This window comes from Globicephala melas, chromosome 14 (genome assembly GCF_963455315.2).
Source record: "Globicephala melas chromosome 14, mGloMel1.2, whole genome shotgun sequence".
Lineage (NCBI taxonomy): Eukaryota > Metazoa > Chordata > Mammalia > Artiodactyla > Delphinidae > Globicephala > Globicephala melas.
This window is the reverse complement of record NC_083327.1, coordinates 52447351-52473723: the sequence shown is the minus strand read 5'-3', so window position 1 is coordinate 52473723 and position 26373 is coordinate 52447351. Positions and strand designations below refer to the sequence as shown.

At 40.7% G+C, this 26373-nt stretch overlaps 1 protein-coding gene across 2 annotated transcripts in view; it reads right to left on the bottom strand.

Annotated features, from left to right (window-relative positions):
• Positions 1-26373, bottom strand: part of TPD52L1 (TPD52 like 1) — a 99777-nt gene that overhangs the window by 32573 nt on the left and 40831 nt on the right. For both annotated transcript variants that reach the window (XM_030853543.2, XM_060283585.1), the window contains exon 2: positions 3796-3911. In XM_030853543.2, coding sequence (XP_030709403.1) covers positions 3796-3911 — 116 coding nt within the window. The remainder of the gene's footprint in view (positions 1-3795; positions 3912-26373) is intronic.

Genomic DNA, 26373 nt, shown 5'->3' with positions numbered 1-26373 from the left:
CAGTTGAAGACCTAGATAGAACAAAAATGCTGACCCTCCCTTGAGTAAAAGGGAACTCTATCTGCCTGTCTGCTTTTGAGATGGGCCACTGTTTTGTCTTGTTGTTGTTTGTTTTTTTGTTTTTTCCTGCCTTCAGATTCAAACTGTAACATTGGCTCTTCCTAGGCCTTCAGACTGGAGCTACACAATCAGCTAAGTCCTTATAATAAATCTCTTTCTATATACAAATATATATCCTATTGGTTCTGCTTCTCTGCAGAACCCTGATTAACACAGAGGCTGTTACAATAAGACAGTATTGGTTGTGAAGACTTTAGTTGTTCACTAGCTCAGTCCAGAAAAAATGAAAGTCTTGAAGGAAAAAAACTGAGAGAGGAAGGAAGAGCTTAGGGCACTTCTTTGGAAAGGCTAAGAGACGGGTGGCTTGAGGGCACTGTGTGCTTTTCTTGGGGAACGACACACTGAGCAACAGCCATTGTCTACTTGATGATGCTGTCTGGTATTTTTGCTACTCCTATTAATGCCCATTTTTCTTGAGTCATTTTATCTAGGGGACATTGGCAGTACTTGATTGTTATATAATCATAAATTTATGGTTCTAATGCTAACACTTCATCCTTTTCAAAAGGTAAGCCACATTATAGAATACTGAGCATCAAATGCAGCTTAGCGAAATGAAAGTGGCAGTGGGATGTTAGTAGCACAGAAGTATTGAGCAAGTTTATCTAAAAAGGGAGAATGGAAAAAACAACCCACAGAATAGATGCATAAAAACCTCAGAAAAGATGTTAGGAGCAGCTGGTAATAAGACTAATGAGAACAAATATCTGAAACAAAATAATATTTCTTTATATATTGACAAGATTTGTAAAAAAATATATATTCTTCTTCCAGTATTCACAAATATAAATGTTTGTTGGTGCTATGATTCAAGTTAATTATAAATCTTAATTGCGCACCTTCTGTGCACAAACTACTGCACCAGACCAGAAGTGATATTGGCCCCGCATTGAAGGAACTTTTAAAAACACACATATTGCGTGAACATAATAACAAACTTGAGACTGAACTGTGTTAACGACAGATTACTCTTTTAAGATGCAGACCTCAGCTAAGATGTAGCCCCTTGGACAATACTGGCTTATTTTATATCTCTCCCCACAAGGACGGGTCTTCCTTCTGCCAGCACTTGGTAAGCACAGCAATGTGCTGGCTGCGTGGCTGAATGGGGTTACAGGCTCGCTTGAAGTCTAAGGGCGCCCTCATGAGAATACAGACCACAAAACAGTGCAGGGTAAAGCAGTGGGGCGGAGATCCAGCACAGTCAGCAAACAGTAGGAGAATCTGAGGAAACGAGGGAGAGGAGTGTACAGAAGAGGAGAGCGGCTGCCTGGAACACCCCAAGACCCCTCTAAGCAAAGCAATCAGACGTAAGAAGTACTCCTACACGAAGCTCTTGCTTTGGATCACGGCCACAACTGACTGCCTGAATCAAAAGCAGTCTAATAGGCTGACCTGTGAGGTGTCCTGTTACCCAAGTGCCTAACAGACCCAGTAGGATCTTCCCTCAAACAGAGAGAGGAGTTGCTTATGACCAGGGGCCCCAGAGGAATATCTGTGGAGAATTGAGGCAGAGAAGCTGAGCTGTCTGCACGATGTCTCAGTTCTTCATAGGGCCAGCCGTGGGACTGCTGAGATGTCCTTGATGCAATTAAACCCTAGCATTTACGGTAATCTGAATGCATGTGTGATCTGAAAGAACCTAATTTGTGGTGTGTGTGTGTGTGTGCGCGCACGTACGCTGTGAAAGGGCAGAGAAAGTGGATTTAAGAGAATAATGAGCAGAAAGCAGAGGTGACCTAGATGGAGGGAGAAGAAATGGACATGTGAAGAGGAAAAATAGCAAAGATCCCCTCCTTTGCTTTTTGCTGGGCCTGAGGCAAACAGCTGTGCCCAGTGCCCCTAGAGGTTACACTGCTACCTTTGGCAAGACATGGTGCTTCTCCACCCCTGAGGAATCCAGAAATAAGAGACAGGAAGCATGGAGGCTAATGCATCCTAAAGGATGAAAACATCAATCCTGGTAACGTGAAAAAGTAACAAGGAGTCTGGTGTTATTTTCAGAAGTCAGGCTCAAAAAGTCTTAGGAATGAGACACACTGGAGGGTCATTAATGTGGCCAAATGAGACAAGAATGTGTGAAAACACTGGTTTTTATATTCATGGGGGCATCCATTGAGAACCAAGGCTTACTGTTTCTTGATTATAAACATAATACTTGCTCATTGTTGAAAGTTTAGAAAATACAGCATGCAGGCACACAAAAAACACAGATGTATATACGTGTGTGTGTGTGTGTGTATGTGTATATATCCCAGTAATCCCAGAACTGAGAAAAATCAAGTCATTTTATAAAAGTTGGTCTGTTACAGAGGTTGTGTATGAACTTAAACTTGGATGATAACAGTGAAGAAGTTAAATTTCAGCTTAGAATCAGTTAGCTGATGACAGTCTGCAGACTATAACTTTAGTCAACACAACTGACAGGAGCAAGTCATAATCCAGGATTCCAGGCCCTAAGAAAACGTGGAGCTCAGATATTCTCTGTTTAGGTTGACTTTGGTCCATGCACTCTGGCAGGTGTGGCCAATCTGAAATAAACGAGGTGGCTCTGGATCAGTGGTCACAGACAGGTCCAGCTAAAGAACCAGGCTATTTGATCTGAGGCACTGTCCTTACTAACATAATTTCTGCTGTACTAGAAGAACAAGATGCTCCTTCATTTTATCATGAGGTTATTCTAGGGTGTGTCTTACGAAAGCACCTGAAATGTCTTTAGTATTATTATGAGCTGTCATAAACACACACTGTCAGAACCTTAGAGCTTGGAGAGTCTGGGGTGGACACAGCAGGGTGAAGCTTAATTTAAAGCTGTGTCTCCAGCCTGTAGAAGAGGCCAGAGGAAGAAGACAAGCCTTGATTCCAGCTGGACCAGGAGCTTCCTACCCTCTGGGCCAGGGATTCAAATGGGGAGGAATGCTGGCCCCTTCCCCTCTTGCTCTACTGCTTCTTCTACTTGAGAAGCTCCCTTCTCCTGCCCTTTCCTCCTACAATGTAAACGCTCCCTAGCAAAGTATTTAAGAGGTAGCAAAGTGTATGTAGTGGGTGCTACAAACAAACGGCTTGAACAAAGAGATGTCTTCACGACAGGCCAGGCACCCTCCTTATCTCTAGGTCCAGATGCCCACGGCAACTACACAAGCTCTAATGAAGCCTAAAGTCATCACAGCTTCCCTCTCTACCGCCGGAGCTTTATTCTTCTGAAAAAGAGCACATCAACTTAACAAATTCAGTTGCTTCTATGAATGAAGTTTTCATTATAAACATAAATCCTTTCACAGTATTTGTTGAGCTAAGCTGCTGACCTAAAACAACAACTGCTCTTCAAAGGCAGCTTGCGACTGTACCAAGGTCTTGAAGGAATTCCATAGGTTTGTAAGTGATTTATTGTCCCCATAGCATTGTGATACTAAGAAGAGTAAGAGGTGCATATTTCCAACTAATTATTGTTGCTTAAGCAGCATAACCGTTTGTTTTCCTATGGCCACCAATGGATAATGGACAATTAGCATTACAAAAATACCTCAGAAAAATGAATCATCTTACAATATATCACTTATTAAATCTTATTAAATGAAAGACGACATAATTGTAATATGCAACTTATATCAACTAACAATAATTCTCAGGATTTGCAGATAGACATAGCAACAATAAGAAGATTACTAAACATACCTGAACTAGTTCTGCCTTTAATTCTTCTTTTTCCTCCTCAGAGAGCATGCTAGGGAAGTCAGCACTGGCTCCTGTGTCTTCATCTCTTCCTTGCAGTGGTTCAGTCTCCAACAAACCTTTAGGCAAGATTGGCAAAACATAACGCAAGTTAAAAAATGAATTTAGGGCTTCCCTGGTGGCGCAGTGGTTGAGAGTCCGCCTGCCGATGCAGGGGACGCGGGTTCGTGCCCCAGTCCGGGAAGATCCCACGTGCTGCAGAGTGGCTGGGCCTGTGAGCCGTGGCCGCTGAGCCTGTGCATCTGGAGCCTGTGCTCCACAACGGAAGAGGCCACAACAGTTGAGAGGCCCGCGTACCGCAAAAAAAATAAAAATAAAAAAATAAGAATTTAGCCAAATTCCACTTCCATGGTCTGAAGAACTAGATACTCTGACTGACCCTCCCACTGAAAAATAACTAAAAATTCCAGAAGAAAGAAATCCTTCTAAATGTGTCCTGAGCTGCCAAGAAAGTAAAGAATCCTAAGAATCCCCAAAAGTAAGTGAAAGTGGGAAGTGGAGATGTAAACAAAACAAGTCTTCATTAATTCTACATTTACCACCCAGCCTCAGTTTTTACTGTCCCATGGGATGCAGGGGGCAGAGGACAAAGCCCAGGGCCACGGAGGGAGAGAAGGTTATGGTGAGACCCTCCTGCCCACAGGGCTACACCCTGAGAGTAAGGTGACCTGGAAGTAAACACCTTCACTCCCCACAGGCATCTGCAAGGCAAATTGCCTGCCTGACACTCAGCATGAAATGGACAGGGCAAAAGGGCTTCCCCTGAGAATTCACAACCTCCCAGGTGGTCCAAAAGAACCTCGAGATAAGAGAGTATCAAAACTTTTTTCCACTTCGATGTGGAAATATGCAGATACGGAATCTGGAGCAGCTGCAGCTGTGAAGAAGTACTGTGGCCACACTGACTCTGTCAGAGGGAGGTGGGAAGTGCCTGGACAACGCAAATGCATATGTCCTCTGTAAACAGGCGCACATATATACGGAAGCTTTATTTATGACATGAATTATGACAGAGCTGGCATTCATACATCTCTGGAAAAAGGAAGGTCTTTTAATAAATTGTCCTGGAACAAATAGTTTTCCATATAGTAAAAATAAAATTGGACACCTTCACACCATTAACAGAGATTAAATTATAAATATTTTAGAAGACAATATGGGACTTTATATTTATGAACCTCTGGGTAGGAAGGGATTTCTTGAGACACAAAAAAAGGGTAAATCATGAAAGAAAGGATGGATAAGATTAAGAATGAGTTATCACTTCACACATGTCAGAATGGTTATTGTCAAAAAGACCACAAATAACAAATGCTGCTGAGGAGAAAAGGAAACACTTGTGCACTCTTGGTGGGAATGCAAATTGGTGCAGCCGTTATGGAAATAGTAAGGAGGTTCCTCAAAAAACCAAAAATAGAACTACTATATGATCCATCAATTTCATCTCTGGGTGTTTACCCAAAGAAAACAAAAACACTGACTTGAAAGATATATACACCCCAATGTTGATAGAAGCATAATTTACAATAACAAAGATCTGGAAGCAACCTAAGTGTCCATCAACAGATGAATGGATAAAGAAGACACGGCATATATATATATATATATATATATATATATATATATATATATACACACACACATACACACACACACACGCAATGGAACATTAGTCATATAAAAGAATGAAATTCTGCTATTTGCAAAAATGTGAAGGGATCTAGAGGGTATTATGTTTAGTGAAATAATTCAGACAGAGAAAGACAAATACTGTTTGTTATAACTTATATGTGGAACATAAAAAAATAAAACAAATAAAACAGAAACAGCTCACAGATATAGAGAACAAACTAGTCATTACCAGTTGGAAGAAGGATGGAGGAGGGAAAAGATAGGGGTAGAGGATTAAAAGAGACAAACTACTATATAAAATAAATGAGATACAAGGATATATTGTACAGCACAGGGAACATAGGCAATATTTTTAGAATAACTTTAAATGCAATATAATCTATCAAAATACTGAATCACTATATTGTACATTTGAAACTAATATAATATTGTAAATCAATTCTTAATCAAAAAATAAGAATGGGTATTCCCTGGTGGTGCAGTGGTTGGGAGTCCGCCTGCCGATGCAGGGCACATGGGTTCGTGCCCCGGTCCGGGAAGATCCCACATGCCGTGGAGCGGCTGGGCCCGTGAGCCATGGCTGCTGAGCCTGCGCGTCCAGAGCCTGTGCTCCGCAACGGGAGAGGCCACAACAGTGAGAGGCCCGTGTACCGCAAAAAAAAAAAAAAAAAAAAAAGAATGTTTCTTCATCAAAAACACTAACTGTATGAAAAATAAAAAGACAAGCCACTAATGGAAGAAGATATCTCCCAGATGTAGAACTAGCAAAATTAGTTCCCAGAATAAACAGAATTCCTACCAACCCACATAAACAATGGAAATAACCCAATAGAAACATGGGCCAAAAAACCCAAACAGATTCATTACAGGGAGAAATCACAAGTGGTTAATAAATCCTGAATAACATGCTCAACCTCATAGATATTCCGGGAAATACAAATTAAAACATTTCACACCCACTGGATTAGCAAAAAGTTAAAAGTTTGATGATATTAATAAAAGTTGATGACTATGTAGAGGATGGAAACTCTGATACACTGCTTGCAAAAATATAAATAGATACAAATAACTTGAAAAAAAGGTATCATTATCTAGTAAAGTTGAACATTCACACACCCTACAATCCAGCATTCCACACCTATGGATATACCCAAGACACTCATACATCAGTACCTGAGGTCATTAATAAGAACTTTCATGATAGCAAAAAACTGTAAATCAGCAAAAGTCTATCAACAGGAGAACATATAAGCACACCGTGGTCATTTACACCAAGACAACTCGACCCCTAGTGAAATGAGTCAACTACAGCCATGCACGCCACATGGGTGAAACTCAGAAACAAGATGCTGAGTGAAAAACACAAGTTGCAGAAGAATAATAAAGTATAACTGCACTTATATGAAGTCTCCAAACACACAAACTAAATAAAGTACTGTTTAGGAATAAAAGTAAAAAGACAAGCAAGGCTATGGTAAAAAATTCAGGACCATGGTTTTCTCTGAGGAGTGGGGGAGACCAATTTCAATGCTAAGTATTTCTTTTTCATGAGTAATACCTGTTCGTTGTAAAAGATAATCAAATAAAATGACCCATTAGTCATTAAAATTACTCTTAATCACACTACCCAGGAATAATGATCATCTTGTCCATCCTTTCTGGTCTTTCTTCTATGCATTTGCTTACATTTTCTTGTATATATTTACATGCATTTACTGTTGTGAATTTAATTTACTTTTTCAATAGGATAACATGATATCCTTCATGTCTCAAAACACATATCTACCTTTATTTATTTTTATGGTTGTACAGTATTTTGTCTCATGTATGACTGATAATTTATCCTGTTTATTGGGGAGCTGCAGTGAACATCTCCTTGCCAAGTCATTAGGCAAAATCTTGATGATTTCCTAGACACTGGGTTACAGAGGCAAAGGCCATGGACATTTTTAAACCTTCTGCCTGGTTATCCCCCAGAAAGGTGGTGCCAATTTTATGCAAACATCAGCAACCTAGGAGAGTATCTCTAGATTCTCCATACAAGAATGTTAAGTAGGTCATTTAAAAGGTTTTAAACACTGTCATTTATTTTTGCTGGTAAATATTTATGTTTACATGTGGCCAATATATTTTTAGTCAGTGTTCTAGGATAACTGTCTAAATCAGGAATCAGCAGTAATTCCAAGCACAGTTTTAAGAGATGCGCCCAGAAGGTAAGCTGCCCACCTGCACTGGGGGCTGGGGAAGAGCCATAGGAGGAACCTGTAAGACACTCTGGTCTTCTCCCCAACTCAGCCTGGCCCAGGAACTTAGCAGATACTGCTCAAACTTAGCCAGAACCTAACTTCTCCATCTTCTCCTTTCTTGACAGTATGAGAGGACATGTACCAGGGAACAGACAACAGTTCCAGGCACTTAGACTTTTCAAGACATCAAACGTCTTTAGTATCTTCCTATATTCTAGGAAGATTCGAAATCCATTTAAATTGCTCATATGTGAATTGGGAAACTTCTAGCAAATTTAGGGAAGGACAGACCTCCCCTTATCCAGCAGGTAGCTTCTACTTTTCAGGGGGAAGGTATATACATCTCATAAAGTGAGATATTTCCTGCACTGGCTTCAGCTCTGATCTGTCATACATGCCACTCCTCAGAGACATCATGAATCTCAAAGTTTCTCTCCCAGAAAGCAGCCATTCAGGAAATCTGCCTGGAGCCCAGAAGCTGCTATTTAGGTCAGGTCTAATTAGACCAGCTACCTTCTTTACTCTTGTCTTTGAAATAAATGTCAGTTCCCTATCATTTTTTTGACTCACTGCGTTAGGGAAGCAGCAATCACTCATGAGGTCAAAGGATAATTCCAGAATCAAGGAGTAGGGGGAAAAAGGAGTTCGATTTTAAAAAGTGATTAAACAGTGAAAGAGTCAAAATCAGAAAGAAAAAAAAAGCAAATAGGAAGAGATACCAAATGACAGATGATAATGTGAGAAGGGCAGTAAAATGAGAATAAAATAACCTAGTTACTATGGAAGAAGATATTAGAGAAGATTAAAAACATATTTTTAATAAAAGCAATAATTAGTGGGCAAAACTGTTCAAGAAGCACAATTTTTAGCGGGTACCAATACATTATGAATTTTGTTCTCTTTTCCAAATGTGCAGACTACGCCGCCTTTATCTAGCATAGAAGAAAGAGACTACAACAGGAGTTGGGACACTTGGAATTCTGCCTACCTGTGGGCTTGCCACTAACCAGCAGAGGACACTTGACGTCAATTTTCTCATCTGTAAAATGGGTACCTTACAGGATTGTTGTTAAGATTAAATGATGTTAAATCAAATAAGATATGTGAAAATGTTTAAATTTCCGTACAGACCTCAGCAACATATTGGTGAAATTTGGGGGTGACAGTTTTTAAAAGTATTAATGTGCTATGTTCTCTTTTGTGTTTTAGCCTCCCCAAGATATAGTATTTTCCTAGCTGATCTAAGGCATCCATCTGTCTGAGGTAGAGAAAGGAGCAAAAGAAACACAAAGATTAATATTTAGATTTTTGGCATCTGAAATTGGATTTGCCAGGAAGACAACAGTTTTGCAAAATAGGCAATATTCTTAGGAGGGGATGTTCTCCACATCTTTATTTCCCTCTTTGTACATCAGAAGCCAAGGCCAGGACATCCAGGCCAGGAAGTTCCCCTTAGGTACACAGTGCATGAAGATTTACCAAGGATGTACGTACCTCCTGCTCTGTGCCCCGGAGCAGGCGGGAAGAGGGAAGGGAGAAAGAAGGAGAGGAGCTGTGAGGTGTGTATGTCCAATCTTTCCCTTTGGGTTTTGGCCCAGAAAGATTTACAGAGGAACCTGCTGGAGGTTCTGTTTGCTTCTCCAGACCCACCCTCTATCCTCTTCCACTCTGCTCTGTGCCTGGGAGACTGGCCTAAGGATTACATCAACATGGTTCCCTCACCCTTCTGCTTCCTTTCTGCATTGGCCATCAGAGCCCCAGCGGGACCCTGTGGGAGAGAAAGGGGCAGGGACTGCCTCTCTCCCTGCCAGGCTGCACTGTGCAGTTTTATTTTTCCACCACCAAAAACCACAGCTTCTGTTCAGTAGTTTTCTTCTACAGCTCAGCTCTTGTCAAGTTCCTAGAACCCTGCCCTGTCCTCCAGCCTAGGGATTGTACTGACTTCCTGCTGCTATTGCTCTGAGGAGCTTCAACATCCCCTGTTGGTTTCCCTTAATTCTTCCTATATTTCTAATAGTCCCTTCATTAAACTCTTGAATCAGGCACCCCTTTTGAGCATGTCATCCATTTACTTCTTTCCTGGTCCCTGACTGATATAGGGAGCCTGCCCCACTCTGATTTGGAGGGCAGTGGTCGCTCCAGAGAAAAATATCTTTCAGGCTGTCCTGCACCAACCTGGAGCACAGCCATATCCCTATCAACAGGTGCTGGGTGGTTGGGCATCTTGGCCCTTGGTGTTTAGTTCCCCAATTCACTCTTCTGCAGTCAGTTAACCACGCATGGGATCCAGAACTCCCCTTAGCACTTAGAGAAACTTGCTGCCTTGGCAAAGGGTTGGTGCCCCTGCAGCAGGAGCGGAGGTTACTGGCCCTGGCCAGAGGTCTGGGTGGAGGGGGTGGAGAAATCAGCCATCAAGAGCCAAAGTGAAGCTGAATCCGCTTGGAAAGGCTACTGGGCCCAGACTCAGGTAAGGAAGACAGGATCATAAGTAATACCTGCAGAAAACGTCAGCATCGGAAGACTTCATGGTCCCAGTGGCCCAAAGAGCCAGAGGAGAAGCCAAGGCACTACATGGGCCCTTCCTGCTTCCATATACCAGACATCCCCTTAGCTGGGACAAGGAAAAGGGGAGCTGAAAAAGGAGAATTCTGAGATAGAGGGTAATTTTACTAAGGAATTAAGTACTATTTAAAGGGGCTTTTAAAATGATTGTATTGGAATGGACTAAAGCTATTTTTTCTTCCCCACTATCCAAAGCGCAAGGGTAGTAGAGGTACAGGTATAGGTCAGGTACGGAGCACAAGTATGTGCACCAAGGTGTGGTGTGAATAAATCTTGCAAACCTGCTGTGGGGTATTTTGCACTTCAAGATGCCCATTTTACTTTCATTAGTACATGCAGCAAAATATACAGACCTGTCTTAATAAAAGTAACAGATATTCACAGGAATGACTCTACCGCAGGAATTGTGCTTCTGCATTGGCCAGGTGACATCCTGGTCTATAAATACTCGTCAAATGCTACCATCCGCCTGCTTTCACTATACCTACAATGACCCAGTGATGACTCATTTAAGTCCCACATATGGGACTGAATGACACAACAAACTGAACCAGATCCAACTGAGAAGTCACTGTGGGCCAGTCTCAGCCTTTGCTAATGGGGACCTTCACTCATGGGACCTGGGTTCAGAGTCTGGCTCAGCTACTAGTTGCTGTGTTCTAACTTAGGTTAGTCTGAGTCCTAAGCCTATGCCTTTACCTGGCTTACAACCATCTGAAGAATAGTAAACAAAATGCTGCTGAGTACAAGTCAAGAATGAACTTTGGATGAAAGTGCCTCCCCTCCGACCTTGAAATGAAATCACCTGTTGGCATCAACGTACTTGAATGCATCCGGCCAAGCGCTCCCCTGGGTTAGGCTGTGGCTTCATGCACATACTGAAACAGTACAGATAGCTATGAGGTAAAATGATTATGAACTGTGATTTCAGACGAGTGACCATACCCTGAATTGTTGGCAAATATATAAAAGTTCCAGAATTTCTTTTAAATAACAAAAGAATCTTGCATGTTTGTGTGCGTACACCATATTCAGGAATTAAGAAATAAATCCAGCAAAGGAAGTGCATATTTTCAAAAAGAATACAAAGTTATCCTAGGACTTAATAAAAAAAAAGATAGACCTGGATAGACCTAGAGTCTGTCATACAGAGTGAAGTAAGTCAGAAAGAGAAAGACAAATACCGTATGCTAACACATATATATGGAATTTAAGAAAAAAAAAATGTCATGAAGAACCTAGGGGTAAGACAGGAATAAAGACACAGACCTACTAGAGAATGGACTTGAGGATATGGGGAGGGGGAAGGGTAAGCTGTGACAAAGCGAGAGAGAGGCATGGACATATATACACTACCAAACATAAGGTAGATAGCTAGTGGGAAGCAGCCGCATAGCACAGGAAGATCAGCTCAGTGGTTTGTGACCGCCTGGAGGGGTGGGATAGGGAGGGTGGGAGGGAGGGAGACGCAAGAGGGAAGAGATATGGGAACGTATATATATATATATAACTGATTCATTTTGTTGTAAAGCAGAAACTAACACACCACTGTAAAGCAATTATACTCTAATAAAGATGTTAAAAAAATTTAAAAAAAGAATGCAATAAAATAGCTTAAATGAAAATTCACCATGCTTTAAATAATAAATCTACAACTGTAATATTTATTACTTAATTATATTTTCTTCATGATGTTTGGTAAAAATAGCTTCAGGCATTCTTTTAACATAAAACTTCAAAATATCTCCATTTATTCCCTAAGGGAAAAGCTACTGAGCTAATCTCATTATTGTTGGATTTATGATTATCTCTGAGTACACACACAAAAAGCTAATACATGTTAACCTGAGGAGGGTAGAAATTAAAGCTATAAGACAAACTTGTTTATTAGAATCCCTTCTGCACATTTACTAAATCTTCCACACAAAAAACCAAAATATTATTTCTTATGCACCTCCCTTCTTGAACTGCTTTTCATTCATTTACCAGAAACTCGTATCTAGCCTATTGCTGAATCACATGTAGAGCAGATAGGGCTTTGAATGCTTTTCCTTGTTTTGCCCTGTAGTTTTGGCAGAGGGCTCAAATGCTAAGAACAATATAATGAGAGCTTTACACTCCCACATCCTAAAAGCAAGGCTGGAACCCTAACGTAGGACGCGCCAGTGGGATAACCTATCTCCAGCCTTTGAGACAGGGGGTGACACAGAAACCCCAGCTGCCACCTATGGCAGTCTGTAGCTTTAACATATGCAGGGTCCCCCACTGCTGAGCACCGGGAAGAGTCCACGGTGGGCTTTCGTCTCCCAAACCTTCTCATATAGGAGTTGCTCAACTAATATTTGTTGAGTTAATCCCCTAGAATAGAAAATCAAGCTATCAACTCTTCTTTTTTTTTTTTTTTTTTTTTTTTTTTTTGCGGTATGCGGGCCTCTCACCGTTGTGGCCTCTCCCGTTGCGGAGCACAGGCTCCGGACGCGCAGGCTCAGCGGCCATGGCTCACGGGCCCAGCCGCTCCGCGGCATGTGGGATCTTCCGGACCGGGGCACGAACCCGTGTCCTCTGCATCGGCAGGCAGACTCCCAACCACTGCGCCACCAGGGAAGCCCCAACTCTTCTTTTTTTAAAAACACTGAAGTATTGTTGATTTACAATGTTGTGTAAAGTGATTCAATTATACATATATATGTCTATATATTCCTTTTCATTATGGCTTATTATAGGATATTGAATATAGTTACCTGTGCAGTACAGTAGGAGCTTGTGGTTTATCTATTTTATATATAGTAGTTTGTATCTGCTAATCTCAAACTCCTAATTTATCCCTCCCCCAATCCCTTTCCCCTTTGGTAACCACAGGCTTGTTTTCTACGTCTTACCAAGTCTTCCTGATGCCCTTTGCGTATCTTTTCATCATCTATCATATCTGTCTATCCTTCTGAATCTTCATTGCTATGACACAGTACTGCTTGCTGTGCATACTGCTTGCTGTGACTTAGGGCTTTTGTCACTACACACTCAAAATTATTTAAATCTTAGCTAAATTTTATCTCCTTGCTTATAGTCTCTTTCTCCACCACCCAATCTACACAACACTCAAATTAATATTTTGAACACATAACCTTCATCATGTTAAAACCCCGTTGCAAAAACATTACATGGATGGAATGGAATTGCTTCTAGCCTAAATTTGAAAATTCTTACACTAGCATTCAAAACCTTCCACGGCTGGCTACAAGTGGTGATTCCAACTAGCCTGCCTATGATTCTCCCGCCAAGGCCTCAAAACCCACCAGGCTGTCATATGCAGTGTTCCTCACTCGTGTTCTATTCATTCTTATGTTTTTGTGCCACTCCATCTCTCTCGAAAGCCTCTCTTCCCTTCCTCTTCAGTTTCTCTTCTAAGAATCCTACCAAGTTGCCAACAACACTAGAATAACAAGTTAACATGTCGTGTGCCTTAAATTGATCTAAAATGGCTCTTTTGCTTTCTCTATGTATTATGATGTACATTACTCTCTATATTATGATATACATTATTCTATATATTACTACTAAATATTATATAGAGTAAAAGCTACATTACGACTTGCATTTTATAAATTGCATTAATACACATAATACTATATATTACTATAACTATAGTTAAACAAGTTTATGAAGAAAATATTTCAGGCACTGTCCTGTAAAATTTTATTATCCTTCTTAAAATATGAAGAACACATGAGTCACCACTACTAATAGCATTATTTTCTAAAGCTTTGGTGTCATTTAATAATGTAGCTAAAAAAGATCATCTCTGTAATGCTCAGCCTGAGAGTGTACTAATCAGTTGAATAAGGACTTTATGCTTTTTACTAAGTATTTTATCTAAAGATGCTTCTGAGGTTGTAGACGACTAAATTAAATTCTTATACTCCATCTTTCCCCTTTTTTTTTAATATGCTGTTTAGGTAATAATCCACATAGTCAGATGCTGGTTAAAATAGACTCTACTCTCTAAAGAAAAATTTGTGACTGACCAAAACCTAACATTGGCTAAAGATGGAAGTGACATGCTATTACAGATAGAGATAAACAAATACATGGAAATATTTCCTTCCGTTTCTCATTTACCCATATGTACAAGGTAACTGTCTTCTGACTGTAAGAGGAAACATACCCTTGATATAAAATTTTTAGGTGCATTGTGTATTGATGAGGTTACCAAAATTCAATAGGATACTAAAGTTAGCAGAAAGTATACGGCACACAAGAGTTAAATAAGTACTGCACAGCCCTGAAGGGCAGGCCATCTTCAAGGAGCTCAAATCAATCAGGGATGCACATAAACCTAAATTATCATTTCTGTGACTAAGGTCTGATCAGGACTCTTACCTACCGTCAGGGATAAGAATCCCAGACAGTCTGAACTGGCCCCATTTACCCAAGGCTTCCCTGGGCTCATGCCCAACCCACGCCTTTAGGGTGCTTCTGAAGGTACTGAGAGCTGTGGAAATTTGAGGGATGGAGAGGTCCTGCACCCCTATGGCTACAGTGGCGCTGCCCAGGCCCATGGGAGTGGCTTGATTTGTGGTATCATTTAACTGGGCTAACTACAGAAAATGTCCTTGCATTAAGACACGGCTTCAATTATTGTGAAAGACCAGCTGGCCATTCGGGCTGGGATCCCCAGGTTGGCTGCATCTTTGAGAGATGTCATATTCTGTAGTCTGTTAAGTCCAGATATTTTATTTCACTACTTCACATTGTGGTAATCAGCCTCTTAGATGATAGTTTCCACTAACAAATCTTCTGGGGGATTGATTTGCCAAGAAGACCAAATTTCTTTTGGGAAATTCTGTGCTCTCTACTTTCTCAGAACAAAATCTACTAGAGAAACCAAATGAACAGCAAAAGATTATCTGGTAAGCATTGGGAAGAATAAAGAGAGTTTGATGACTTCAAGATATTTATCACTTATGCTATATTTTAACCGCACAATTCATTGTCTTTCCCCTCCTTCAGATTATGAGGTTCTTTATACACTCTTAATACAAGGTTCTCCATAAATATCAATATTTGTGGACTAATTTAATTAGCTCTCATGACTTTACATATGTACTATTCAAATGTCTATGAATTAAATCTGATATTCAGTCAAGGGAGCCTCTGTCTTTTTGCAGTGTTGAAGACAAAATGATCAAGACTTACAACCATTAAACTCTTAGAGGAAAACATAGGCAGAACATTCTATGACATAAATCACAGCAAGATCCTTTTTGACCCACCTCCTAGAGAAATGGAAATAAAAACAAAAATAAACAAATGGGACCTAATGAAACTTCAAAGCTTTTGCACAGCAAAGGAAACCATAAACAAGACCAAAAGACAACCCTCAGAATAGGAGAAAATATTTGCAAATGAAGCAACTGACAAAGGATTAATCTCCAAAATTTATAAGCAGCTCATGCAGCTCAATAACAAAAAAACAAATAACCCAATCCAAAGCTTGGCAGAAGACCTAAACAGACATTTCTCTAAAGAAGATATACAGACTGCCAACAAACACATGAAAGAATGCTCAACTTCATTAATCATTAGAGAAATGCAAATCAAAACTACAATGAGATATCATCTCACACCAGTCAGAATGGCCATCATCAAAAAATCTAGAAACAGTGAATACTGGAGAGGGTGTGGAGAAAAGGGAACCCTCTTGCACTATTGGTGGGAATGTAAATTGATACAGTCACTGTGGAGAACAGTATGGAGGTTCCTTAAAAAACTACAAATAGAACTACCATATGACCCAGCAATCCCACTACTGGGCATATACCCTGAGAAAACCATAATTCAAAAAGAGTCATGTACCAAAATGTTCATTGCAGCTCTATTTACAATAGCCCAGAGATGGAAACAACCTAAGTGTCCATCATCAGATGAATGGATAAAGAAGATGTGGCACATATATACAATGGAATATTACTCAGCCATAAAAAGAAACGAAATTGAGCTATTTGTAATGAGGTGGATAGACCCAGAGTCTGTCATACAGAGTGAAGTAAGTCAGAAAGAGAAATACCGTATGCTAACACATATGTATGGAATTTAAGAAAAAAAAATGTCATGAAGAACCTAGGGGTAACACAGGAATAAAGACACAGACCTACTAGAGAATGGACTTGATATGGGGAGGGGGAAGGGTAAGCTGTGACAAAGCGAGAGAGAGGCATGGACATATATACACTACCAAAAGTAAGCTAGTGGGAAGCAGCTGCATAGCACAAGGAGATCAGCTCGGTGCTTTGTGACTGCCTGGAGGGGTGGGATAGGGAGGGAGACGCAAGAGGGAAGAGATATGGGAACATATGTATGTGTATAACTGATTCACTTTGTTATAAAGCAGAAACTAACACACCATTGTAAAGCAATTATACTCCAATAAAGATGAAAGAAAAAAAAAAGACTTACAACCAACGCAGTGGCCATTGACAGAAGTACTAAATAACGCAGCAGAGAAGTAACAATCAGCACACATCAATGTATCAGCTGTCCTGGCACCATCACTACATTCTTGTTACTGCATCTAGTCCCTTCAAGAACTACATTAAGCCAGAGGCTAGCTTTCATTCTATCAATGTTCTGCCTGAGTTTATACCTTTATATTCCCCAATAAAACAATTCTGTTTCTACTTCCTTGAAAAAGATACAAGTAATTAAAGGGAGAAAGTTTAAGAGGAACTAGGATCCTCAAGACATGATGGGTGTCCCTAGAATATTAACCCCATTTGGTAACAGAAAACACCTACAGCAGGATCTTACCCAACATCGCAACAAGTTGAAAATTGACATATACCTGGGACTATCTGTGGTAGAAAGGTGTCCCTTCACGTCACCCAGGACATGGTTGTGTTACACTGTCCAACTTCTGTGTTAATTTAGGTTGTTTAGAAAATATCAATAAAAGAAAACTTTAGTTAACTGTGAATACTGTAGAAAAAAATTTCTTTAAATGTTTAAAAGTGGGTCAAGGGAACAAGTATAGAAAACACTGGGTTTTCTTTAATGAAAGCCAGAAACAGAGAAGCTTAAGTTCCTTACAGTTGATGTGGTAGATGTGTTCCTCCGGGGGCTGCTTCTGAAATTCACTCATGTGAGGCCAATGTGAATCACAACCAAAGAGTGAGCCACTCAGACCTGAGTTTTTATTCCTCACCTGAGGTCACATGGCCTTATCCACACCAATGGCTTCTGTTGGTTACAAGCATTTCAAGTGACCACACTCAAAGCCATGGGAAAAAACCACGAAGTCAATTTTCAATTAAAAGATGTGACACGAGGCAGGCCTGGATGGGGAGGCTGCAGGACGGGGAGAGGGGACAGAGCCTGGAGCCGTGCCCCATGCTCCCAGCTGGGACATCAAGGCTGTCCATGGGGCCCGGTCTGCCGTGCAGGCTGTGCAGCGGGTCCGCAGTAGGCTGCCCAGGTGGGTGCGAGGGACAGGAAAGCATCCCTGGCAGGTTTGTAGCAGCCCACCTGGACAGACCCCTTTTGAGGACGGCAGCTTAGCTTGCACTGAGGACTGTGAAAGCATTTCATTGAGCGCTTGCTATGTGCCGAGCCTGGTTCTTGGCACCAAACGGACTGTGCCAGCCATGCAGCAAGGGGAGCGGGGGAGGCAATGGACGGTTTCCTGAGCGACAGGGACCTTGATGACGGCCGCTACCTGCCCAGGCCCAGGCCGTCCGCAGGTGGAGATGGCTATCCCTTGTACGGCAACCCACAAGGCAACAGGACAGCAAAATTCCTGTCTCCTATCGTGTGCGCGTGGTGACCCTGGTGGGGTAAACGGCCAGCTATTTCCAGTACAACAGGAGGAGGAATTGTTTCAGGACAAATGAACCAGAAAACATCTGAGGCCTTGAAGATCCACCCATTGCTTTGAGAAAAGCTCCACCCAGACAAGATCCGCCTTCATGGATTCCGTGCAAAGTTCCTTTCCTTCTTGGCTTAAGCAGCTGCCCTGAAGGGTTTTCTCTTCTGTCTGCAATAGACGTGCTACCTAACCAAGAATTCCTAATTCCTCAGACACCTCAATCATGATAAGGTAGACACCTGGACCTTGGGTTGTAAAAAGATTGCTTGATCTGTTGGTTCCATCGTGAATCCGGACAGATTCCAGCTCTGGAATGAGCTCCAAAACTACCTCCTGGTGTGACCTCAGGCCATGGCCATGGTCACAAAGCACAGGGGCAGCAGAATGACACCGGGGTCTTGGGCGGGAATGCCATCGGCTTCTAAAAGATGGAGACAGACTGCTGTTTGGGTTTCCAAGAAGCTGGTAAGAAGCTCGACTGATGCTGCAAGTTCCTTAGTTACGTCAGGAATCCAGACCCGCTCATCACCGCCCATGAATCGGGAATGAGTGATTTCTGACACTAACAGCAGAATTTGAACATTATTTCAGCTCACAAAAGTATTGTCATCTGCAGAGGATGAGGCTGGATTTGGGAAATTTAAGTGCAAGATTGCTGATGTGGAAACCGTCTCGGGGAAGTGATCATGGGGTGCTTTTTCCTGTGACATAGTACAGTTTCTACATTTTTTTGTAGAACGTGGGGTAGAAATAGAGATTTGCAGATGTTGAGGCTTTTCGTCTTATTTTTGGTCTTTGATCCTCTGTGGGTACCAGTTCTTAAGGTGACGGCAATGCTTTCCTTGGTTTATACTTTTCTTTTTACTGGACTAGATAACCTTCTATCTTCAAACATCTAAAAAGTATACTACATTTTAGTCATACTTTAAGGGAGAGGAAAAAGGATGGTTTGGGCAGATGAGTATAGTTTGATTCAACTGAGATTAATGCTGATAGAATTTGAGAGTTTAAATATTAGAACCAAAGAGGAAACCAGTCACCAGAATCTGGATCTCATAAAGAGGACACATTAAAATTCCAAATATGCATGCTTTGTGCTCACCCTTAAGGATCCAGAGCTAGGTCTCCAAAGAGAAGTTGAAAGCAGAAAGCGTCTGAAAGAGCTTCCCCAAAATGGAAAAGAACTTAAAACTAAAGATCCTGATTAGATGTGTCAGAATTGCATGACTTCCGTCCTGGATTTACAAAGATTTGAGCCGTTTGAAGACAGCCTGCGTTTCCTACTTTAATATGAATGCCCTAGGCCTCTTCCCAAATCTTGTTGAGCTTCCCCAGAAGTGAGGGTGTCCAGTACACATTTCCCATATATGATTTTTAGTGGAGAGTTGAACTCTTGTTAAAAAGTGCGTGAAGGTACACACACAGATGTACATAAATGGAACTTAAGCATTTTTAAGGTAACTCCATCCATTTTCTGTAACTGTCATGGGCAACTTTTTGTCATTTAAAATACATGTAAGAGAATAAATAAATAAAATACGTGACATATTTATCATGAATCTTCTTGGCTTCTCCAATTGCCTACGTTTCAAGTATAAGATTAAGGCACTTGGAATATTCTTCCCATTCCGAACCATCATTTGCTATTCTAGAAAGGCACAGTTTGACACACACAAAACAGATGCACAGTGGATAAATCTGCAACTCAGACCAAAACAATCCAAAAGCAGAGTGATAAGGACGCAGCAGCCACAAAGTTGTGAATAAAAAACCAAACAAATAGTTATGGAAAAACAAAAAATAACTAATCTTCCTGATGGACAGACTCTAGGAACTTCCTTCTCTGAATAAACTCCTACATTGATGTGGAAAAATAAAACTATTGCAAGAATGTGTATAGACAAACCAAAAATAGGCAGATCATTTAACTTTTAAATAATCCTTTTTTTGTATCCCCAACCTCATTTCACAACCCCCAGCCCTATATATACATATTCAACTTTACCTCTCATGAAACTTGGAAAAGGAAACCAAACCTGACAAAAGATAAATCCGCGGAATTTAACACCCAGCCTTAGATTTTTGCCTTGAACAAGAAGGAAGACAGTCTCACTTGTATTACAAGAAAAGCCCAAGGTAATAAACTGTCCTGTATTCAAACTCATCAAAAAAATTAACACTCATTTAAAAAAAAGAAAGAATCCCTTCTCCTTTTCTCTCTACTTCTCCCCTCTTTCTTCTTACACCATCAGAAATAGACTCGAGAATTAGATTTTCCATTTATTTATTTGGTGAGTCATCTTGAGATAACTGAGCTACAGTCAAGGGACCTGGGACCAGTTTCTCATTTCCTCCAACCCCTGAGGGAGTGAGACAGACACAAGCTTGCCTATAGTCAGCTTCACTGGACAGGCTACACTCCCATCCTCGGTCATTCCTTGAATGCTCATGGGTCTTTGTAAAGGTCTGGGTCATTCTTCAGGGCAAGTTCAGCAAAAAAAGTAAAACCATTCCCTTTACAATAGAAGACATCTTCTAGGGACTCAAGCAGAGCAAAATATAACTTCCCCCCACACCGCATATTTACAGAAAGGGGTAAATAGTAAGAAAGACCTCCATAGGACCAAGGTTCTTTTTTTTTTAAATAAGCTTTTAAAAGTTCTTTAGTCCTTATACAACATTATGGCTATGGTGAGAGCTAAAGAATAATGCCAGGATGCAGCCTATTGGTACCACAGGCAGACTTGAAGGCCTGATCATTTAAAAAGCATTGGCCAGAATTATAGGCAGCCTTCCCTTTACTGTTAACAATCAGTTCAGTAGCATTCACATTTCCCCAGCTTTGCTTATCAAATCTTTAGCATTTCAAATAGCTGCTACTGACAATGTCCAGGAGAAAATCTTTTTCTCCTGAAATCTCAGTAGGAAAATAAATGCTAAAAGAGATGGAAAGATGTGTTTCTGCATCATGAAATGTTTAGCAGAAATAAAGTATGCAAGAACTAGGAAAGTTTAAGGCAAGTCATACACAAGAAAATACAATGGCTAAATAATACATGAAAAGACAACCTTACTAGAAGAAGGAAAATGCAAATTAAAATTGCAAAGTGGTATGATTTTTCGTCTAAGAGATTAGCAAAAATTCGAACGCTGGAGGACAGCCCGTGTTGGCAAGGTTGTAGAGAAACCGGTCCTCCACCACATCACTGGCTTCCGGACTCTGACAGCCGATCGGGAGAGCCTCTGACCCTGCCATCCCACTCTTGAGAATCAATCTTACAGAAAAAAAGGAGAAGACGTAAGAAAATAGGTATAAGTATTTACTGCAGTATTGTTGGTAGCGGCAGAAAACTAAAAAAACCTGGCTGCCCGTCAGTAGGGGAACACCTGAAAGAAGTACAGGATTCCCATACTGCGTACTATTTTTCAGTTATTAAAAATAATGAACTGGATTGACATTCATGGACCAGGAGGAATGTTCACTGTATGTTGTTAAATGTGTAAAGCAACCTGCTACATCATGTTCACCCATGACCCATTTGGGGACAGCAATGAAAACTGCTGGGGAAGGCAGTCTCAAGCATGCAGTCTTTGGACCCCCATTTGGCTGACCGAGAAATGGGCCTTGTGCCTGGAACACTTCCTTACTAAGAGAGAAAGAGCCCACATAGCCTGTGCTGGGCTTATCACCTCGTGAGGGAATCTCTTTCCCTATCTCAGGCTCAGTGGTGCTCTTTTGCTCTGCTTAAGCATGTGCGTCCATGGCCTTCAAGTGCACCCCAGCTTTCAGTATTTCAGACTCCACAGGGGTGCAGTTGGGATCATTCCTCTCTATTGCTGATGGTGGTAGAAGGGACAGCGGTGAGTAAGGTCAACTGCCCCAGTCAGCTGCTGGGGGAGGGAGGGGACCTGCTAGCCATGAAGGACCTAGGCACAATACTGAAGCTGACCTTGCTTTCTCTTCTATACAAGCAAAGCATTGTTCCATCTAGAGCCTGACCGCGTTGTTGTATTTTCCTTGGCAACTCCAGTATCAAGATACAATGGACAGGAATGTTTAGAGTCCTCTCCTAGCATTGGTGCACAGTGCTCTGCTCCTGTGGGATTAATAACCAGCACACAGTACTCTGCCCAACAAAAATACCTTTTATATGTGGACATGAATATCTGTGTGTTTGTAAGAACACTGAGGAAGGTGAGAAAAGATACACACCAAATCATTAATGCTGTTCACTTCAAAAGGGTGAGACTGGATACGGAAAAGATTAACTCTGTTTTACATAGCTTTGTATTACCTGGCTGGTTACAGTAAGCATGTGCAAGGGACTGAATGTTTGTGGTCCCCAAATTCACATGTTCAAATCATAATACCCAATGTTTTGATATTAGGAGGTGGGGGGTCTTTGAGAAGTGATTAGGTCATGAGGGTTGAGCCCTCATGAATGGGATTAGTGCCCAGAGAGATCTCTCCCCACTTCCACCATGTGAGGACACAGCAAAAGATGGCCATGTATGAACCAGGAAGTGGGCTCCCACCAGACACAGAATCTGCTGGCACCTTGATCTTGGACTTCCTAGCCTCCAGAACTGTGATAAATTTCTATTGTTTAAGCCACCCAGTCTACGGTATTTTTGTTATGGCATCCCGAATGGACCAACATAGCATGTAATTGTTAAAATTTTTCAAAATTTGTAATTTCAAATTTCAAATTTATGTATAAGTAAAACCTAAAAGGATTACAAAAGTATAAATATAGATATAAGATACTACCTATCCTAGTTAATTCAGGTAAGAAAGATAATACTTAAATCTTGGCTATTAATTTTTAAAATATCCAGAAAATGGGTTCAGGAGTCCCATGGTTGCAAATATGTCTCACAATTGTTATAGTAAGGAAGTCCTTTCTAATGTCTAACTCAAATTATTCTCACTACCATCAAAGCAAATGCCTCATTTCCATTCAGGTCAACCAACATTTATTTATTTACTATTTATTATCTTTTGTCAGTGGAATTAGTGAAAAAATACACAATATCACTGATGTGGTATTTTTAACAATATTAACTGGTATGCTCAGCAAACTATCTTAAAGACAAATATCGAAGACTAACAACAACAAAAAGGGTGAAATATGTTAAATGCCAAAAAATGGAGGACTATTTATACACTCTGGTAAATCCATAAAAAGGAACATTTTGCATCATAAAAAAATCATTTTCCAGAAAAACAATTAATAATAACATTAAAAGTTAAAAATATCATGTTAATTTTAAAACATATAAAACCATAGTTTCAAATTTTATATCAAATATTAAAGTGCATAGGGCTTCCCTGGTGGCGCAGTGGTTGAGAGTCCACCTGCCGATGTAGAGGACACGGGTTCGTGCCCCGGTCCAGGCAGATCCCACATGCCGCGGAGCGGCTGGGCCCGTGAGCCATGGCCGCTGAGCCTGTGCATCCAGAGCCTGTGCTCCGCAACGGGAGAGGCCACAACAGTGAGAGGCCCGCGCATCGCAAAAAAAAAAAAAAAAAAAAAGTGCATATATTTTCTATGCATAGAAAAAGACTATATGAAGGAAATCCACAAAAATCTTAAAAATGAATATTACTGGGAAGTGGATTTACAGGTGATTTTTTTTCATTTACTTCCACTTTCTTGTATTCTTCAAATTTTCTAAAATAAATATATATTAAGAAGAAAGTACAGATCTTTCTAGTTGGGTTCCTCAGGGTCCCTACATCATTCCTATCCTGGTCTGTAACATCACAGTAGAGCCTTTGATATCTCTTTACTGGATTCAGAATAAAATATAACCCTCGAAGCAGAGCATCGAGACTGAGTAGAGCCCCTCTATGCTGGGCCCTTCAGCCTTTCTCCATCAGGCAGCCTACTCTCCAGCTGTACCAGCTCACCAGTCATTCTCAGAGCCCTGGGCAATCTCTGCTCCCATTCCTCTACTCACGCTACTCTTTGGCAAGTCATGCCCTTCCCTACCATCTTCATGTGTCCAACACTGCTTCGTCCTCTAAGCCCAGGTCAAATGGTGCCTACACTGTGAAAGCTTTTCTCTGAATTAACTGCTTCCTCGTGTATGTGTCTTATCTGCTCTCACTGGTTCCATTCCGGCACTCATCACATTGAATTTAGGGCTTATTAGTCCTTACCCATGAACTCTTCAAGAATAGAGACACTGTCATAATCATGTCTGAATCTCCAGCACTTAGCATCGTTGTGGCATAAAACAGGAGAATTATTGGAACCTCCAGCCAAAAATCACCAGGAAAATAGAAAAAACAAGAAGGATCACTGGATCAAGGAGACCTTTCTGAGCAAGAGAGTCACAGAGTCTTACAAATTGCAATCAAAAATCAAAATCAAGGACGATTTTTAAAAAGTCATACGTGGGAGGATAGATTTTTTACATATGTAAGAACGAATATGTAGAACGAATAGATGAGTCTTTTCAATTGTGTCAGTGTTATCATCAAAGAACAGTATATATACAGTATATGTATAAACCATTAAATAACTCATTCACTTTACAGTTTTGGTATCAGTGGGAGACAATGCACACTTCTAAATCATGAATGGTGGTTTTTATTTCAAATACAGAGTGGGCAAAGGAACATGCTTGAAGAAATCCTAACTTACACAAACTGAGCGAAATGGACCCAGGCAAAGGGGGTCTGGCTTTTCGAAGGTGGCTGAGGAGACAGTGCCTTTGGAGACAGCCGGGGAGGTACAGGGAGAGCATACAGTTCCAGAGTTCCCGCCCTCCCTGTCTCTCAGACAGTGCTCACATGCCCACCGCAATCAGAAGTCTTCAGAAGCCGGTCGACTGTCCCACACTCGCAGACACACAAGCCTTTGCTCACTCTGGGGATAAATGACTATTGAGGAACATTTAAAAATTAGCTCACACTGAATTATTGAGAAACTGTGTATATCATTTGTCTCTATTTTGTGAACACATTTCTGATATTTTCAATGCACATTTTTTCAAAGAAAATACGTATTTAAATCTGTGGCTAGTACAATTTTGTACACGTGGTCAATTTTCAACACATTTTTAACAAATGACTAAATCTAGAACTATTTTTTTAAAAAAGATCAAAGAATTTATTAATGGAACTTATGGCATGCTAAACATAGAAGCAGGAAGAATCCTGGTCCTCTTTTAAAATCCTTCCCAGTGGGTGGCAAACAAACTTAAAAACCAGTCTTCAAGTAAGATGACTGAAAGAAGGGTTTAAATAATTATCATGGCTTTAAAATGTATGTTCTTCTAGAAAGGTGCCACCGCAGAAGTTCAACACAGACTACGAAACATGGCAGTGACGTAGGCTCACCTACGTATCCCAGGCAACCCAACCCAGGCAGGCAGATGGTAATCACCCACTAAGGAGACTTCATCTAATGATGCAACAACGTGGAAACACAAGGCAAGTCGAGCTTTACAAAGTGCCCTATGATTCTAAAGCATCCTTGTGCAGTAAGTCATTTAAAAATTTTCATCAACATCTGATATTTTGTGATACAAGTGCTCAATTCTAGCACATTTTCTTATATATTAAGGCAAGCTGAACTTGATATCTTCTTCCTTTAGAGTTTCATTTGAATTGAAGTAAGTGTCTAAACACAGAATTTAACACTTGACCTTTTCTTGGTTTTGTGTGTCATGCAAACATCAGTAATTATTTAGTAAATCATACAAGTCTAGCAAAACATTTTTTAGGCTGTATGATTGGTAAAAATTAAAATCAATAAAATCCAGCCTTAGATCCTTCAATCCACAATCAAGAAACCAGCTGAATAGATAGGATTGCTTGTTTAAATTAAAACAAACAAACAAACAAACTACCTTTACTTTTGTTTTCTTTCACCACAATCAGATTTAGTTTCATAGCATTGTCTAGATTTTATAGGCTGTTTCTTTAAGTGCCAGAAGAGGTCAGTATTGTTATGTTATCATGTATGTTCTTTTTCCTAAGGATGAAGGAAAATGAGCCAACCTTGCCCTTTTTTGCTATGACTTTTCAGTCAAATGGGTTTCTCTACCCCAGCACTATTTGACATTTGGGGCCAGAGGATTCTTTGTTGTGGAAGACCGTCCTGTGCATTGTAGGATGTTCAGTAATTTACAGGGCTTCTGCCAGACAGATACCAGTAGTGCCCTTCCCCCAGCTGGGACTATCAAACTCTCTCCAGACATTGCCCCGTG